Here is a 17,352-nt window from a genome sequence, read left to right as displayed (position 1 = left end):
AGTTGTCCTGGACACCCTCCTGCCTAGAGATTAGTGCATCGAGCTGTGTGTGCCAGCCTGGGGGCACCCTGCCAATTCCTTGAAGCAGTTGGTGTTCCTCAAACCAGATTCTTCTCTTGGATAAGACTCCTTGCCTCTGCTTTCCCAACACTGCCTTGAAATCTGAGCAGCCTCCGCACCTTAACTAGACTGGTTAACCAGTCTGGCTTTTGTAGCTCAGGCTTTCTCAGGCTGTGTTCTGCCCCACAGATTGGCTGTGTCTCCCTGCTTTACATCCTTGTACGTTGGATGCCGCTGCCTAGGGCTCTTCGTGCCTCTTCGCCATCCCAGGGGCTCTTTCTTCCTCAGTGTTGTTCCGTAGATGTCTCTATTTCCCATCCCTTATCACCTCAAGCTTCTCTGACTGTGGCTATTTTTCTGGGAGGGAAGCAGCTCTAAGAGTCGTAGCACTGAGTTATGAAAGCCTAAGGGAAGGATGCGGTGGAGACTCCCAGCCATTTGATGATCTCCTCCCATTCTTATGGCTGTTTGAGGCTGTGGTTTGCTAAAGAAGGTGCAGGGGCTCCGGTCCTCTCCCTTGTCTCCCTGTGCTGCGAAGGCAAAATTGAATTGTATGAACCCAAGTGAGAGGGGTAAGACCTTGGCTGCTCCTGCCGTGGAAGGGGTGTGAAGCGAGGAGCAGGGCAGATGTAAACTGGAGAGACAAGAGATGAGCTCGGGGGATTAAGCTCGCTGCTGAGAAGGTGGTGGCATGGGGCTGGTGATTGCTGCTGCTCATAGGGGCCACCCTGCAGCAGCATTTGCCACTTCCCATATGCCAGCCTCTTCATCAACAGGAGCAGAAATTGAGAGCCTTGCCACGGCCCCGGGGCATGGCATGGCCACTGCCCTCCGGTGCTCCAGAGCTGCCTGCAGTGACCTGCTTTGCCCGTGCCACGGGCCAGCCCAAATACAGTTGATGGAGCAATTAGTGTTTTATCTGCGTCATTCCGGGGCCGATTTCTTTTGCCTCCCGGAGTTCTGCGGCGTCGGGAAGTGAGTGGGCGCGGGGGCACGCTGCTGGCAGCTGTTTTGTGTTGAAGCTCAGGAACTCGCAGCTCTGATGGGTGGCATCTTCTCTTTGCTCAGACTCTACTGCCTGAAGATTTACGGCCTGTCATCTCTCTGGCGCTTGTTCCGTGGGAAGAAGTGGAACGTCCTCCGGCAGCGGGTGGATTCCTGCTCCTATGACTTGGACCAGGTAGTGCCGCAGCGCCCGGGGCTCGCTGCAGGGCGCTGCCCGCGGGCATCCTGTCCTGCTGCGGCTGAGACAGAAGCCACAGGAGGCTTTGTGGTGCCCAGAACAAGTGCATGACCTGGCGTTCTGCATCCGTGGCTCTTCGACCAAACGCTTGGACTCTGCAGCATCCCTTCGGCGTGTCCAGGGGCCTCATTCTGGCAAGTGCTGAGCACCCACAAGGCACCCTGGTGAAGCGCCGTGGGTGCTGCAGATGCTTGCAGCTCCTGGAGCACGGGAGTGGGCATGGGGGAGGGAGGTGATGTAAAAAGTGGTGCCCAGCAGTGTTGCCACAGTAACAGACGTGCCAGCGTGTCTATTAAAAGGCCACGTTGCGCTGGAGCCCGACCCACACGTTCTCACTCAAGCAGCAGAGGCAGTTTTTTGTCCAACACTGGAAGCTCTTTTTAATTTCCGAAACGCCGTGCAAAAGTTCAGCAGAACCTGGACTGCTCCACGCTGGCAGTTGCAGACATCCCTAAAATAATACAATGATATTTGGTGACTTCCAAGGCCGGTGCCTCCCTCTCCGTTGCGGCAGATAACCTGGAGCACCTTACGCCGCAGCGGAGGAGCTGGTTTTCTCTTTCTTTGGTGATGGAGGAGTAAGAGGCTCCGTGCCAGCCAGGCGGTTTGCGTCAGGGCTCAGTCGCTGTGCACGTTGAGGAGAATCAGTTTGGCACTTCAGGCTTCGTCCTGCTGCTCCGGAGGCTAGTGGGAATTGTTGGCCTGGGCGGGGAGAGACATTCAAAGAAGACCTGAGAAGACTTTTGGAGATGTTAAGCAGCTGCAGTGGAGTGACAGAGGAAGGGAGAAACAACTGCTGTGCAGAGAATGGGTCAGGTCATGGTCTGTTTCTGGTTTCGTACGTAACGCCGGGATGTTGATCGATCCATGGTGGATGCTCCATCCCTGGAGACGTTCAAGGCCCGGTTGGATGAGGCCCTGAGCAACCTGATCTAGTTGGAGATATCCCTGTTCCTTGCAGGGGGGTTGGACTAGATGACCTTTGAAGGTCCCTTCCAGCCCTAACCATTCTATGATTCTATGATTCTATGATCCACCTCGGCAACGGGGCTGGCTGGGTTATTTTCTTTCGTAATGTACCACGGCCATGATCTCTTTTTGCAGAAATGGCAGCGCCCTGTGTTCCTGTGGCCTCCGTGTTCTGGAGGTGTTGATTGCAAATTGAAGAGTCAGATCCCTATTTGTCATAAAACTGCATTTTTCCCGGTTGGAATTAGACTTACGCCGACTGGGCTGGCCCAGAATAAAAATAACTTTTTCTGTGGGCAGTGGAGCTAATGACACCTGCTTTCCTATGGATTTTTCTCCTTCATCCTCTAAATATTACTGCTCCCCACCCCAGTTACTCTAGCTTCTTTCTCTCTCCCAGTTTCCCCCCGAGGAAGAGGCAGAAATCCAGTGGCTGGACTGACCAGCCAACTGCTGCTACTGGGAATGTTTAGCAACCAAATTTCATCAACTTTTCCCTAGCTGCTTACTCCCAACAGGACAAGGAGAAACAAAAATACTTTGCAATTCTCTGCAAAATTCCCTACCAAATTTCTACTTCTTTATCCCCTTCCACCTTTTCCTGGTAAAAACTGACCAATGGCTTGAAAACTTGCAGGGGTAGGGGGTGGACAACCAGCGTGATCACGTAGGTCTTGTATCCTGAAATGGGATATCTTGAGTATCGTCTATAAAGGGAAAAAATGCTGTCAGGATCCAGCTTATTTATCTTCCCAAACGTCCTCCTGTAAGAAGGAGCCTTCTAAAAAGGCCCAGTGAGAGAAGTAGTACTGAAAATATTGAAGGTAAGAGTATTATTCACATAGGAGGTAAAAAACCACGTCGGGGAGCCTTGCAAACTTTCATTCTCCCGCAGTTTCCTAGTCTTTTGTTTTTATTTTACTTTATTTTGCCATTGCTCTGCTAATGATTGTTTGTGTTTCTTTTTTCCCTTCTAGTTATTTATTGGCACTTTGCTATTTACGATCCTGCTGTTCCTCCTGCCCACCACTGCACTGTATTATTTGGTGTTTACCCTGGTAAGATTTAACCCTTGAAGCTAGTCATATACTGTCTTCTGAGATATAAAAAAAGAGATTTCCTGGTCATTTACTGTCATCCACCAAGGAAATATAAATCTGGGTGTCCCAGGAAGGGCTCTCACACAGCCCATGTAGGCCAAGCGAGTGGAATTCAGGATACGTGTTTGTGTTTCTCCGAAGGGATTTGACAGCAAATCCTGGTCAGCGGGATGAGCTGTTCCCCTCTCTTTCACTCAGAAGTCTTTTTCTTATCTTTCCATCCCATGTCCGAGGTGACAGCCCCTCTAGTTTGATCCAGGACTTTTTTTCTCAGGAAGTTAACTTGCTGTGTTAAATGTTTGCAGCCAGCCTTTGCTCAGAGCGTTGGACTTCTTTATTTTGCTTTTCTTCCCCTAATATGACCAGTCTACTCCGAGGCCTGCCTGGAGCAAAATTTGCCCCAGACAGTGACCATCACATAGTTTTAACATCTTTTTTGAGCCCTCTCTTTTCAGATGAGCTTGGTGGCAAAAATAAGCACAGCCTGACAGAAGAGGTGCTTTAATCAGGAGATGGACAACACTGAGCAGGAAGCTCATTTCTGGCTGCTTTGCCCTTGCTTAGATGCTCTACGTGGGGTTTCTCCAGGCAGAAATGAGCTACTTTGGTTCGCTGTCGGAGAAAGCAAAATTCCCATGCACTGATACACAATGATGGAGTTTACTAGAAAGGGAAGCCTGAATTCTCCCTGTTACATTATGGCCGTTGAAAGTGGAATAGCTCTCCTGTCCTTGCAGGTCACAGCCTCCACAACTGTAGGAGCTTCATTTCAGGGGCACCCTTAAGCTAAGATTGTCAAGGAGCCAAGGATCTGGATGCCCAGCTCTTCTAGACATCAAACCCACTTTGGGAAGCTTTTAGCTTAGCGCACAGCTATGTCAGGTTGCAGATCAGCTCATGAATTTGCAGATGTTGCATCTCCCGTTTCTCTGAGATTTGCTTATTAAACTTTCTCTGTAGCTCCGTTTGCTGGTGGTGATTGTGCAAGGCCTGATACACTTGCTAGTTGACCTGATTGACTCTCTGCCTCTTTATTCCATCATCCTTCGGCTCTGCAGATCCTACAGACTCGCAGGTAAGTCCTTGAGCACTGCACATGCAGAAGTTCCAGCATTTTGCGTTACGCATTTAATTTTGATGCAGCGAGTGGCTTCTGAATGGGGGGGGCGGAAGGAACCCAAGGCTCAAGTCGTGCAGTTGTCCATACTGTTAACCAATTACTGCAAGGAGCAAGGTGAAGATGTCAATGAAAAGAAATTTGATGCTGAAGCAGAATCAGGAGCACTTTTACAAAGGCTGTGGCAACTAAAGGTGACATCCAAACAAGCACCGTATAAATGAGTTCATCTTTTGATTCTGCTTCTGGTGTACCAGGTCAGGTAAAACTACTGGGAGTTAAACAAGCTGTTAACTTGGGGGTTTGGGCTCTGAAACAAGCCAGATTACAAAAATTACAAAAATACTTGGAAAATCTGCTGTTTCAAAGGGCTGGATCTGCAGTGGCTGTGCTTCAATGGAGCTGCTTCAGTTCCGTGCTGACTTGACTAGCCGAAGTCCAGAGCTGAGGTGTTTGGATTCATTTCAGAGCTCTGGGCAGATTTCAGATAATCATTCTCTTTTTTCAGACTGATCTGTCACCACTTTGAAGCTAGTCGTTGTTTTTCCACTTTTGGTAACAGTGAGCCATGGTTGACAGCAGAATAAAGGGTCATTTTGAAATAGGTTTAAGTCTCAACAGCTACAGTTAATCTAGTTAAAATCAAGCAGGTCTAAATTTTTATTTCCCATCCATTTAAAGAGCATGAGCAGGACTTTTAAATATGAGGAAGAGCTTGATCAACATTAAACCAAGGCTAGTCATGAAATGCAGAGGAAGCTTGAGGCAGCCAATAACAGCTTTGTCTATTGAAGCACTGCCAGGCTCGGTTTTGGGGTGGCAGAGCTGAGCCATGTTACCAACTTGGTTGCTTTTCCGTGTGTGCCTTCAGCAGGCTCCTATGAATTTCCTGGTAGAAGCTTCTTAACCCTTCACAGCTGTCTTTGGAGAACAGGAGATGCTGCTGGAGAAAACTGAGCCAGGAAGCTGCAGGTCATAGGGTCAAAAGAAATCTTGTTGCCACTGAGAGATGTGAAGCTACATATTCCCATCAGTCTTAGATTGCTCCTTCTCAGTTTCCTTCAGCCAGCTACTTTCTGCAGGGTAACGAGCCTCCACCCAGGCAGAGGCTTTGTTTGTTACCTGACTTCCTTTCTTCGTTGGCTGTTTGTTTGCTCCTCTTAAACATTTTGAGAAAGAGAACGCTGCAATGCCATGCTGCCTGCAAGATGAAGAGGCACCTCTGAGAATTTCTGCAGCCCGTGTTCCTGCCCCAGCACAACAACGTGTAGTTGGAGTGGTAACAGATGGAGCAGTTTTCAATCGAATTCAAAGGACTTTAGAGAGTACACATCACTTGATGTCCTCACTGCTTAGGTTTTGCCTCCCTTTTCAGACTCAGAACTTGGATAAGACCTCCTCTGGCATATGTTAATGGCAGATGTTTTTACCATCAAGATGGTTCTACCAACATGAATGGATAGCTTTTTCTGTCAGCACGGGGTTAGTGCAGTTCAACTCAGTTCAGTCGTGGCATCTGGCCTCCAAGTTCCTGACTCAGTTTCTAAATTGATAAAATGTTACATTGATGAAGCCTGGGCCAGAATAGATGAACAATCCATCCACACACCAGAAACACACTCTGTATTTTCTTTCCACACATCAGAATTGAAATGCTTCGGACTTCAAAAAGCCTTTTGCAAGTATGTCAAAGCTCTGCGAGAGTTGTGTCTGCCCAGTGTCAGCCCAAGGGGTGCCGCCTTGGTTGGACTGGGTACACTGGTGTGTCGATTTAGAGTGTGAGGCAAGGTGTAGCAGTGAGATTTGGGGGTCTCGAACTCTGCCCATGCACGAGCTACCACCATGCTGTTTGATCGTGCTCAGGTCAGTTCATTTTCTCTGTAATTCTCCCTCTCTCTCACCCCATCTATAGATATTCACATCACAGACTTTGGGGCATGTTTTGTCAGGGTTCTGTAGGACCTGTCGTGGTGGTGTCTCCGATTACTGCAGCGCGCTTGCTTTAGGGCACTGCCATGTCAAACAGAGCAAATGGGTTCAGGTCCTGACCCCTCTCGTGCCATCCATGATGCTTGTGCACACGAAAAGCAGAACCTTGAGCTCTGGAGTTAGCTGGCAATCGTGGAAGAGTTTAGGGTTCTTCACTGCTGGAGCGATGTGCAGCAGACCGAGCCTGCCTGCTTCTTCTGTGAAGTGAATCCCTCAGACTCCTGAGCCTTGTAGTCATCTATAGGTCGTTCTAAAGTAAATTTATTTGTACTCTTTTTATGCATGTGGTTTTTTTAGAAGTTTAAGACTCTTGAACAATTCAATAATCTAACTAAGAGATTGTTGGCTTGCAGCCGTAGAAGGGAAGTGTGTGGCCATGAGCTACAGAAGCAGCATTTTCTGTCCCAATGGGCTGATCCTAGGATAAGGCTCCAAAGTGCTCGACCACGGACCTGAAACTTCAGTGCCCACTTGTTTCTATCTCTCTCTGACAAATTGCCTGCCTGAAAAGTAGTTCCTGGAACGGCTTAGATGCTTCCTCTTAGCCAAAGCTCAGTGAATCACATTGAACACTTTTTATCATCCAGCACATTTGCTTATTGAGACCCAGGGTACTCAAATATCTTTTTGAAGCCATTGGGGAAGCCCATGGTTCAATATAACCCAGCAAAACACAGATAAATCCTTCCCCTCTTGTACAAAAAAAGGCTTTAAGATTTGGGGAGACACTTTAAACCAGAGCTGTTTGCTAGACAAGAGTCTTCTCTCCCAGAAGGAGTAAACTGTGCAATTTTAATTAATTCAAAGCTTGAGGAAAAAGAGAAAATGTTTTGTTGGGTTTTTTTTAAAATGTGTAAGAGTCACATAGCTACTGTAGCGATGGGGCTTACACAGATGAGGAGTTTTATTTCTGTTTGTACTCCTGAGTCACTCTTTGATCTATGGCAGATCACTTCATTACTCTTGCCTCATCTTCTTACCTGCAGAAAGGAGTAATAGGGGCCCACTTGGCTGGCACAGGTTGGCAAAAGATGAATTGGTTTTATTTCTGTGAAGTGCTTTGAGATCTTTCAGAGAAAAATGCCTCGCTAGTCCTACTTGTTACCTTTGAAACGTTGCGTTAAATATTCATGTGCAGGATGTCACCACTGGAATCCAAAATCTTTCCTATTTATCTTGAAAGTGTTGAGAATGTAGCAAGTCCAAGAGGAAGTATAAAAGTGGCAGGTGTGATGGAGTTAGTGGTGTGTCAAAAACACATGAATGCTGGGATTAATAGGCAGTGTTTGCTTTGAAATGTCTGAATGCCTCCAGGCCAGCCACTTTCCTCCCTTAGTCTGAGAGAGGGAGAGATTTGCACACGTGCTGTATCCACGTGAGCACGAGTTAAAAGTGTGTTCCCTGCCTGCTGTTAACGGGGAGTTCCCCTTCTGATGGAAGTTTGGGAAAAGAGGAAGATTTTTCCAGTCCCTTTGTCATGATCAGGTCTGCCTGGGCTTTGTGTTTGCTTTAGGACTGCGTTTCCTTCCAAGCTGGAAGTCAGAGGGTGGCTTTTAGGGGAGCTAAGAGGAACACATCGTTTGTCCTGACGCTTAAAACTACCGTAGAGAGAATCTGTGCTCCCTCTTGAATCATAGAATCATAGAATGGTTAGGGCTGGAAGGGACCTTCAAAGGTCATCTAGTCCAACCCCCCTGCAAGGAACAGGGATATCTCCAAAGAACAGGGATATCTCCAAAGAAAATGGAGAAAACGCGTAAGGGTTGGCAAATCAAGAAAGGTCGAAAACTCCGTTTCTAGGAAGTCGGTGATGAGCCAACGGCACCGAGCAGCACATGGCATGGGCTCTTCTCCAGCATGGGTTTAGTTTCCTTGCTTTGTTTCTTTTCAGCTGGTGTGAAGTTCAGAGTCCTTGAGCAGCGGGATGGAAAACCTCTTCGGCTCCTCATGCAGGTAAGGCACTTGTGCCCTCCGTGATGTTTTCTGCTGCAGGCTTCCCCTCAGCCTGACCCCAAGGTCCTTCTCTCTTCTGTAGCAGTTCTGGAACTGCTCCCACTGAAAGGCCCCACTCAAAAAATTTCAGCTGTATAAATGCTGAAACGAGGGAAACACGTTTCACGTTGTGATGACCGGCGGCTCCTCTCTGTTCTTTCTAATACCCGCTTGAGTCCTCCGTTTAAAGTGGGTGCAGTGTCCTGCGCGGTGTGAAATGGGATGTGAAGGATACATGGAGCTCTGTTACATCTGGAATTCAGACTTCACATCATTATCACCTCGCTCCCTGGCTCTGTGCAGCTTCACCTTCATAATTGCTGAACACTGAGAGAAGGAAAGGAAGGCAGCTAAACCATCCAGGATGAAGGATGAGAAACAGGTCTCCCCCTGCAGATGTCTTGGAAAGCCTTAGCTGCTCCATGATGCCAGCAGGATGAGTGCGTGGGCGAGACAAGAGAGGGAAGGACCGCCTGTTATTCTCCTGAGATGCTCTGGCAAGGTGGATAGGAAAAGCTTACCTGGGCTTTTGTAACCTCTCCGTGCTCTGTCATCAGAGATACTAAAGGAAATTTTTTTTCTGAAAAGAAATGATGTGATGGTAACAGTGAAGTTCTCATTACACTTGCAGGAGTGACTGTGAAATTTCCATTTCCTGACTTTGCCATATCACAGAGTCGCTTTTCTCGCTCTTTGCATCCTAGGAGGAGTCTGCAAGTAGCATATAGAATTCATAAAAACCACTCGGGCGCTGGGGAGTGCGTGGGAAGGAGCTGACTGCGACTTCCCGGTTCTTTTGCTTTTTCCATCACGGGTCCAGCCCCAGCTCTATTTCAGCAGAGGTCAAATTAGCACGGAACCAGCACACCAGCCAGCAGCAATTCAAACGAGAATCCCTTCAACAGATGTCTTTAGGGCAAAACTAGCGTTTCCTAAGCATGCTGTCTTCCCAGTTCCTGTCTTTCGGTAGGGAAGTGGTGTAAGAACCAAAATCTGTCATTCTCCATGGCCAGAAGCCCCCATAAAAAGGAAAACAGATGCCAAAGATGAGACACGGGAGCTGCTGAGCAGGGAATTTGGCATCAGTGTGTTTGTGAGATGAGGTGGATAGCTTCTCCAGAGGAAAAAGATCACGACTTAGAGAGCAGAGGCAGTGAGTCATACGAAAATGATGAATTTTCCTTGGACCGCTGCAGAAAGATCCTTTTGTTATCTAGAATATAGCATAAGTCATCACATCAAGAGGTGGAAGTGACTTAGTGGATGTCTCTCTTGGCCTTCTGTTCAAATAATAACGAGCAGAGAGTCAGTAAAGGCACTTTTTTGCTCTCATTGTGCTGGTGGAAATGAAAAATGGGCTTGTGTCAGGAGTCCTGCTGAATATACCACTTTCTGATAGGTCTTTTGAGAGAACGATCTAAAAAGCCTATATTTAAGTGATATGCTAAAATTCTTATTTATGGTACTTGATGATGTTCCTTTCTAGAAATTCCACAGTGGCTTCATCCCCTCCCCATACAGTAGCCCTCCGGAGCCGTGCTGGGTGGAAGTAAGGCTGTATGCATGGAACTATGCCCAAACCAATTTAAGCTATAGGTGATGGATACATTCACAGCTGTCCTTTGGGGCGCTGGTAATGGATTAGAAATCAATAATGCTGGTTTTGAGCATTGTTGTGGTCAACGATTCGATGTCCAAGTGAAGACCAGTGACGAGTGGTGTTCCTCATGGCTCAGTACTGGGGCCGGTGCTGTTTAACATCTTTGTTGGCAACATGGACAGTGGGATCAAGTGCACCCTCAGCAAGTTTGCTGATGACACCAACTGTGTGGTGTTGTGGACATGCTGGAGGGAAGGGATGCCATCCAGAGGGACCTTGACAGGCTGGAGAGGTGGGCCTGTGAGAACCTAATGATTCAACAAGGCCAAGTGCAAGGTCCTGCACGTGGGTCGGGGCAATCCCAAGCACAAGTACAGGCTGGGCGGAGAATGGATGGAGAGCAGCCCTGAAGAGAAGGACTTGGGAGTGCTGGTGGATGAGAAGCTCAACACGAGCCGGCAACATGCGCTGGAAGCCCAGAAAGCCAACCGTGTCCTGGGCTGCACCCAGAGCAGCGTGGGCAGCAGGGTGAGGGAGGGGATTCTGCCCCTCTGCTCTGCTCTCGGGAGACCCCCCTGCAGTGCTGCGTTCAGCTCTGGGGTCCCCAACACAAGAAGGACATGGAGCTGTCGGAGTAGGTCCAGAGGAGGCCATGGAGATGATGCAAGGGCTGGAGCACCTCTGCTATGGAGACAGGCTGAGAGAGTTGGGGCTGTTCAGCCTGGAGAAGAGAAGGCTCCGGGGAGACCTTCCAGTGCCTAAAGGGGCTGCAAGAAAGCTGGAGAGGGGCTTTGGACAAGGGTGTGTAGTGACAGGACACGGGGCAATGGCTTTAAACTGAAAGAGGGGAGATTTCAATAAGATCTAAAGAAGAAATTCTTCTCTCTGAGGGTGATGAGGCACTGGCACAGGTTTCCCAGAGAAGCTGTGGCTGCCCCATCCCTGCAAGTGTTCAAGGCCAGGTTGGATGAGGCTTTGAGCAACCTGGTGTAGTGGAAGGTGTCCCTGCCCATGGCAGGGGGGTTGGAACTAGATGATCTTGAAGGTCCCTTTCCAACCCAAACCATTCTGTGATTCCATGATTCATCTGTATACTTTCTGCTAGAAGTATCATCTTTCACAGTGATTGCTTTGAAAAGGGTTGAGCAAAAGAGGAAGGGAAAAGGGAACAGCTCCATTATGAAACAAAGGCTGCATGTTGTATGTTATAGCTTTGGAGTCGAGAATTGCAGCAAAGAAGCTCATATTGCCACTTCCCTAACAAACAGTAGCTTTTGTTTTGCCTGTGTGTTTCCATTTATAATAGGAAAGGAAGATGCAGACACTGCGCTGGGCGTAAAACCATCCCCTGTTATTTCTCAGCAGGGAAGCGTTACCGCTCGGTACCACCGCTCTGCCTGGGATGATTTTCAGCGAGAAACGTTGTGGCCAAACCTTCCAGCCCACGTAGCTAATAGTCAAAGGAACACACACTGTGTATCTCCCTTGTATAGCAGCAGTTCCTGTCCTCCCCCAGCATGTTTCCACTTAAAACAAACTGGTTTGCTTACGGCTGAGGAAATAGGCAGAAATAGTTACTCAAGTTTTAATATTGTTTGGTTTGGGGGCAGGTTTCTTTGTTTTTGGGGTTTTTTTTTCCTATTTTTTCCCTTTTTTTTAGCTACCTGACTGTGACCACAATGCCATGAGGTTGGTTATAGTCCATGCAGAAGGTCCCATAAATGCTGTGGTGGATCCTTGACCTGTTGTATGTTATAGAATGTGTTGGAAGGTGGAGCTGGACACCTTTGGGTTAGACACATCTCAGGTGGTATGAGCTCCACTCTTCCATTTCTGGTCCAAGTGTTCCTTTTGGTTGCATTCAGAATGAGCTTCCTGGGAATCTGTTTGGGACTCATTAAATATCTGCTAACGAGTCAGTGTCCCACAGCCGGACCGTGCTGGGTCTGGTTGTTCTTTGGCTTCCGTCAGCCCCTGCTGCCCTGGCCTTTTTCCTAAACTTCGTAGGGATGCTTCTGCGTGCAGGCATTTTCTCCTTCTGCTTCAGCAGTGTTGTACTTCGAACGTGATTTGACAAAGGTCTCCAGGATTAATTCTAATGGACTCTTTGCTCGATCACCCTTTCCCAAAGCTCCGTCTTTGTAGATGCTCTGAGTTCATCCTCCCCCTCTCTGTGAGCACCAGGCAGCTGAAGCAAAGTGGTGGTACAGGCAAACTCCCAGAAAACTGGTTGCTCTTCAGTGGACAAAAGGAATATTCAGCTTTTGACAAAGTAGTGCCTGTCTGCATGGGTTTTGCTGTCTCTCTTTCCTTTTCGTGGCTGGATTTTCTGCTGTGAGTTACAGTCTCCTTTCACACAGCTGCTTGGTTGGTTCCAGCATACCTGGACCCTTTCACTAGAGGAGGATGTCCTCCCATTTCTCCCCACTGTCCAGGCTTCCTCTAGCTCTGTGAGTCTCCTCCCCTTGGCATCTCTCATGGTTTGTTTTCCAAGATTCACCGTTTCTGTGTAATCTGTTCTGTTGGAGGCAAATCTCTTGCTGTGCATCCTTTTCATGCATCAGATCTTGGCCAGACTGGATCAATCCTCTGGACTTCACCTACCTCTCTACCCTGAAATGCTTCACCACAATGAGATTTTCCAAGGTCTAATGTGCTTCTGTCACCCCTCGTCCAGCTAATGTGTCCGTCTGCCTCCCCATCTTCCAAAAGACCAATACAGCAACTTGTGACCGTAATCAGGGGCCACAAACTTCTGCAGACAGAGACTCCAGACGTGGTCGTTCTTGGGATGGTGATTGAATTCAAATTTAAAAAGATGAACGCAGCCAAGGAGGCTTAATTTAAAATGGTAACGAGCAGCCCTGCGTGGCATTGTGCGGTATGCATCCCGTTCTGCTAGGACTCCATCCCACCGGGTGGGTGTCAGGTGATACCAGGTTTAGCTTAAAGCATAGCTGTGGGCTGAGGGCTTAGCACACTAAAGCAGTGGGGCCATAAAAGGTGTGGGTTAACTGGGACATTATAGAGGAGTTCTTAAGAGTCGCAGTGCACCCACAAGAATTGCTGTCTGCGGTGGGAGGCCCCCATCTCTGCGGCCACCGCAACCTCCTGATGCAACAAGGCAACAGTTCTACACCCTTGTGTACTGAGCATCGCTCTCAAATCCTACTGGTGTTCCTGCCTGCTGCTCTGCTTGAAAATGATTCTAATAATACCCCTTGCCAAGCTGGATTTGTTAATGTTTCGGGGTGTTGTAGAAGGCTAAACAGCTTTAGCTAGCCAGAGAGAGATTCTGAGGCTCTGTGAGTAGCGGTGTTGATGGTTTAGCAGAGGCCAGCACAGAGCAGAAGTCACACTGGTGCTCCTCAGCTGCCCGTGTTTCTTACTACAACCCATTTCATTGCTGCCATCCCTCTTTCCCCTCGCAGATCAACCCTCTGTCATACGGCAGCGTGGTGCAGACGTACAGGCTGCCGACCTACAGCTGTTACCCCAAGGATTCCTGGACGTCTCTCTGCAAGAAGCTGTTCCTTGGAGAGCTCATCTACCCTTGGAAACATAAAGGAGAAAAGCAGGACTAAAGACAGCGAAAGAGCTTGAAAGACTCGGTCAGAAAAAGACGTAGAATACTAATGCTTTCGGACCAAAGGCGTCTCGGAGCCAGCGACTGCTGGATCCCTTTAATTAGATTTTGGTAACATGGGAGGGGCTGAATTTTTAAAGCATTTTTAAACATTTATTTTTCAACTCTCCCCTTCCTCTGCACTGTGTTTGTGTCATATGTTAATGATTATTTTTGAAGCAAAAGGTCAAACCCATCAGTGCCTCGTGAAACCAGCATTTAGTGTAATCGAGGAAGTACCTTCCTGAATGGTTTGATGATGTGTGTGTGTTGATGATGTGTATGTGTATATATATATATATATATATATATATATTAAAACTGCCCTTCAGGTGGTTCAAAGCCACAATGCTGAGGTACGTTCTGCCAAAGGGTGTTTTGGACCTTTTATGCTTCAGCCTTCAAACCTGCTGATCAAAGCCAAAACGGAAGATCAGCTTCTAGAGTCACACGCTGAAAGCCGTACAGCAGAGTTATCTGGGTTCACAGGATGTTTGTTCTTTTCCTTTTGGGTGGGCTTGGATTCACCCCCACTGGAGCACAAGAAGGTGTTAAGCATAAGGAGCAGGGGGGCTGGAGGCCCAGAAACGCAGACTGCTGTACGTTTGTGCCTATATGGTCTCATTTAAATTTTTTCCAAAGCAAATAGTGTTTTGGGGAGAGCTGAGCCCTGAGCTGGCAGCAGAAGTGAAGCGCAGGGCACACAGGCTCAGCCCCCAGACTGCTCAGGTTTTCGTGGCAGCAGCCGTGGTAGCTGGGAGCTCTGGGCTCTGCTGAGGCTCGGGGCTTTGCTGGGTCCGGCTCCGGCTGGTGGGTCTGCCGGGGGACTGCACAGGGTCAGTACATCCCTCTGTTCTTCAGGGCCCAGGTGAGCACCTCGCCATGTGGTGCCTCATCTTTTGCACTTTCTGACAGCCAAGGAGCTTTTAAAGTTGTCTCAGATGTGAGCCACTTCTTTCCCTGAAACTATAGACACGTTTCTCTTAGGAGGGTTTTCCTGCTTTGGGTACCACCTCCACAGTGCAGCAGTGCTCAGCTTCTCGGTGTCCCAGTCTGATCCTGTGCTCGTTTTGATGTGAGTTTTCTGTTCCCTGTCCTGGGGACAGTGCCTCCATGCACAAGAGCATGATGTCCCACTGGGTACTTTGTTGTTGTGTGAACATTTGCGTACAATCGTTACCCACAAGTAGGCTTTCTCCAGGTCTGCTAGCTCCTCTTCTCCCAGCTGAGACAGTGATGTAGTGTCACTGTACCCTCCTACTGCTTTGCACACCCCAAGTGACTGCGTTAACGGGCAGGTGAGGAGTGTGCTGGATCCTGCCCCCTTTTCTTCTATCTGTCCAAGGAACCAAGGATGGAGGAGGAAGAGGAGGATGTGCTGTGGCTGCATTGCTCAGCCCTTCTCTGGAGGGTTGCCTGCCTGTTCCAGTGGGAGCAGATGGAGACAAGGCAAGGAGCCCTGGCAAGGTGCCCTGGGCTTCAGCACCTCCACTCATGGGACAGGAGTGTCCTACACCAGCCCCATGTCTCATCATGCGATTGAAGCTGTCACAGAAGAGAAGGGACTACGGCCCCGCTGCTTTAAGACGTCCCTGGCCAGATATATTTGATGTGTCTGTAGCTGCTAAAAGCCTCCCATGGTGCAGCCACTGCCTCTTCAGTCGTGGCTTAAATCAGGAGAAGATGCAGCTGCAGCTCTGCAGGAAGGTGCTTGCTCCAGCCATTCCTTAGCAGGCAAACACAGGAGCTGCTGAGGTCTTGCAGTTCTTGAGGACATCGTGAAGGGCGGTACCATGACGTGGGCACTGCTACCCAAAGAGGATGTCCTGTTACCTTCATCCAGGGAAGAAGGGCACATCACTGAAGAAAGCCAGCGTGGGCAAAGCCCCCTCAGACCGTCTCCCACTGCAGGCTCTGGGTGGGACATCACTGGCTGCAGAAACTGGAGAGATCTTTGTCCTTCTTTAATGATCGGTGCTTAAAACTCATGTACAAATACAGTGTCTTCTTCTCTTGCAATATCCATGCCCACGTGTTTCTCTCCACTCCAGGTGTGTGTGACTCCAGGTTGTCATCCAGTTAGTGGATGAATGGTCTGAATAATGCTTCTCGCTTCAGCTTAAGTCAGAGTCACGGAGACCCATCCTTACCTGGCACTCAGCAGAGCAGATTTACACTTTACCTCCCTCTTATGTTTCCACTGGAGCTACTAAATGCTGCTCCCCCTGCTTCCTCCCACGCCTGCATAGTCTGATTTACTAACTGCTGTGAGAAACTTCTTTATTTTTGGTCTTGTGAAAATAATGTTCCTAATATCCTGGCTTTTCAGATCTTTCTGTGAGACCAGACAGGTCACGATGGTCCTAATCGTGGCTGTCCTTTGGGATCAAGTGACCTGAAAGCCCCAGAGACAGCACAGAGCCATGAAAACCAGCAAACGTGACCTTCCTGTTGGGAACCTGCCAAACGCATTAGATGTTCCAGTGCTGGGTCTGTTTAGTAAAGGCTGATACTGACTCTGGGGATGGTGAAATATCAAACTGAGAAAAAGCTCCTCCTCAAACCCTGGATCTTCTGCAACGCAGAGGACCTTGAGTAGCCCAGCTGGGAAATGGCAGCCCCTTGTGAGGGCAGTTCTCCTGCGTCAGGCAGAACTGGTGCCTGAGCTGTCTTACCATTTCTCATACTCGGTGTTCTCCTTGCCCGTGATGGTATCTGAGCCTACGAGTTTCTTCTGCTGGATATTTGCCATGTCTCTCCTCTTCCTTTCCAGTCGCTGCTGTGGAATAGTCTTCCCCCACCCTTTTCCGATTCTGCGCAGAGACATTACAACAACTTAGCAGACATCCTGCTCAGGAACATCTGACCTTATGTCATCTCTCTAATGAGAAGTTGGGATCAGCATCATCTTCCACAGCAGCACAGACTGGCCTCGCGCTGGCATTTCCTCAAGGAAGAGGCTGCTGGTAAAGTTATGGCTCTAATTTACCCTCAGATCCATATTATCCATCTCAGTCTTTGGATGAGAAGTAGTTAAAGATTCCAGATCTTCTCACATTCCAACCACACGTCCCTTGTAGTAGGCAACAAGCAGTCTTTGCCAGCCATGGTTCAAAAACTGTAATCTTGCAGCCTCGTTTTAATGCTGCTTTTCCTTATTATTATTTCTTCCACGTTCTGGTTCCCAGTGCTGGCACAACGCTCGGTGTGCCTCTTTCCATAGGCATGGGTTTTGTGAAGGAAAACGTGATTCACTACGTGCAAAACTCCCTCCTAGATAGAAGTTCAGCCTTTGAGAAATACTTTCCTTTCCTGACCAGAAGAGCATGTGACAATGCCGAAAGGAAATCTCAGTAATTACACTGCACTGAAGGCCCTGGTTATGGTTTGGGGAGTTTTCCCTGGTCCTGCAGCCAGACTGTGCCTTGTTCTGCTGGCACATGTCAATGTACCATCAGGCCCACAGAACGAGTGTTGCACGTATGTGTAATCTATGTGTTGACTGACACTCTCAGGAGTGTAAGGCAGGAAGATCTCCTGCTTTGTCATCGTGCAGATAATGACTTGCTTTCCTTCTGCCCTGTGCTGCCCGATCCTGCTGCCGCACCACCATCTTCTTGCTTCACTCAGGCCCTCAGTGATTTGCTTTTTGTGCTT

The 17,352-nt window shown here is 48.5% G+C and overlaps 1 protein-coding gene across 12 annotated transcripts in view; it reads left to right on the top strand.

Annotated features, from left to right (window-relative positions):
• The window catches only part of PIGQ (phosphatidylinositol glycan anchor biosynthesis class Q), a 33,003-nt gene extending 19,178 nt beyond the window's left edge, over window positions 1–13,825 (top strand). For 7 of the 12 annotated variants that reach the window (XM_086622412.1, XM_086622413.1, XM_086622410.1 and 4 more), the window contains exons 7-11: window positions 1,129–1,240; window positions 3,250–3,330; window positions 4,333–4,447; window positions 8,370–8,431; window positions 12,748–13,494. In XM_086622412.1, the coding sequence (XP_086478538.1) occupies window positions 1,129–1,240; window positions 3,250–3,330; window positions 4,333–4,447; window positions 8,370–8,431; window positions 12,748–12,912 (535 nt within the window). In that variant the 3' untranslated portion in view covers window positions 12,913–13,494. The other 5 variants (XR_015222638.1, XM_009987233.2, XM_086622416.1 and 2 more) reach the window with 5 other exon arrangements.
• Window positions 13,826–17,352: the final 3,527 nt, after the last annotated feature.

This window comes from Tauraco erythrolophus, chromosome 17 (assembly GCF_009769465.1).
Source record: "Tauraco erythrolophus isolate bTauEry1 chromosome 17, bTauEry1.pri, whole genome shotgun sequence".
In the NCBI taxonomy this organism is placed as follows: Eukaryota; Metazoa; Chordata; class Aves; order Musophagiformes; family Musophagidae; genus Tauraco; species Tauraco erythrolophus.
This window is presented reverse-complemented; position numbering and strand designations above follow the sequence as displayed.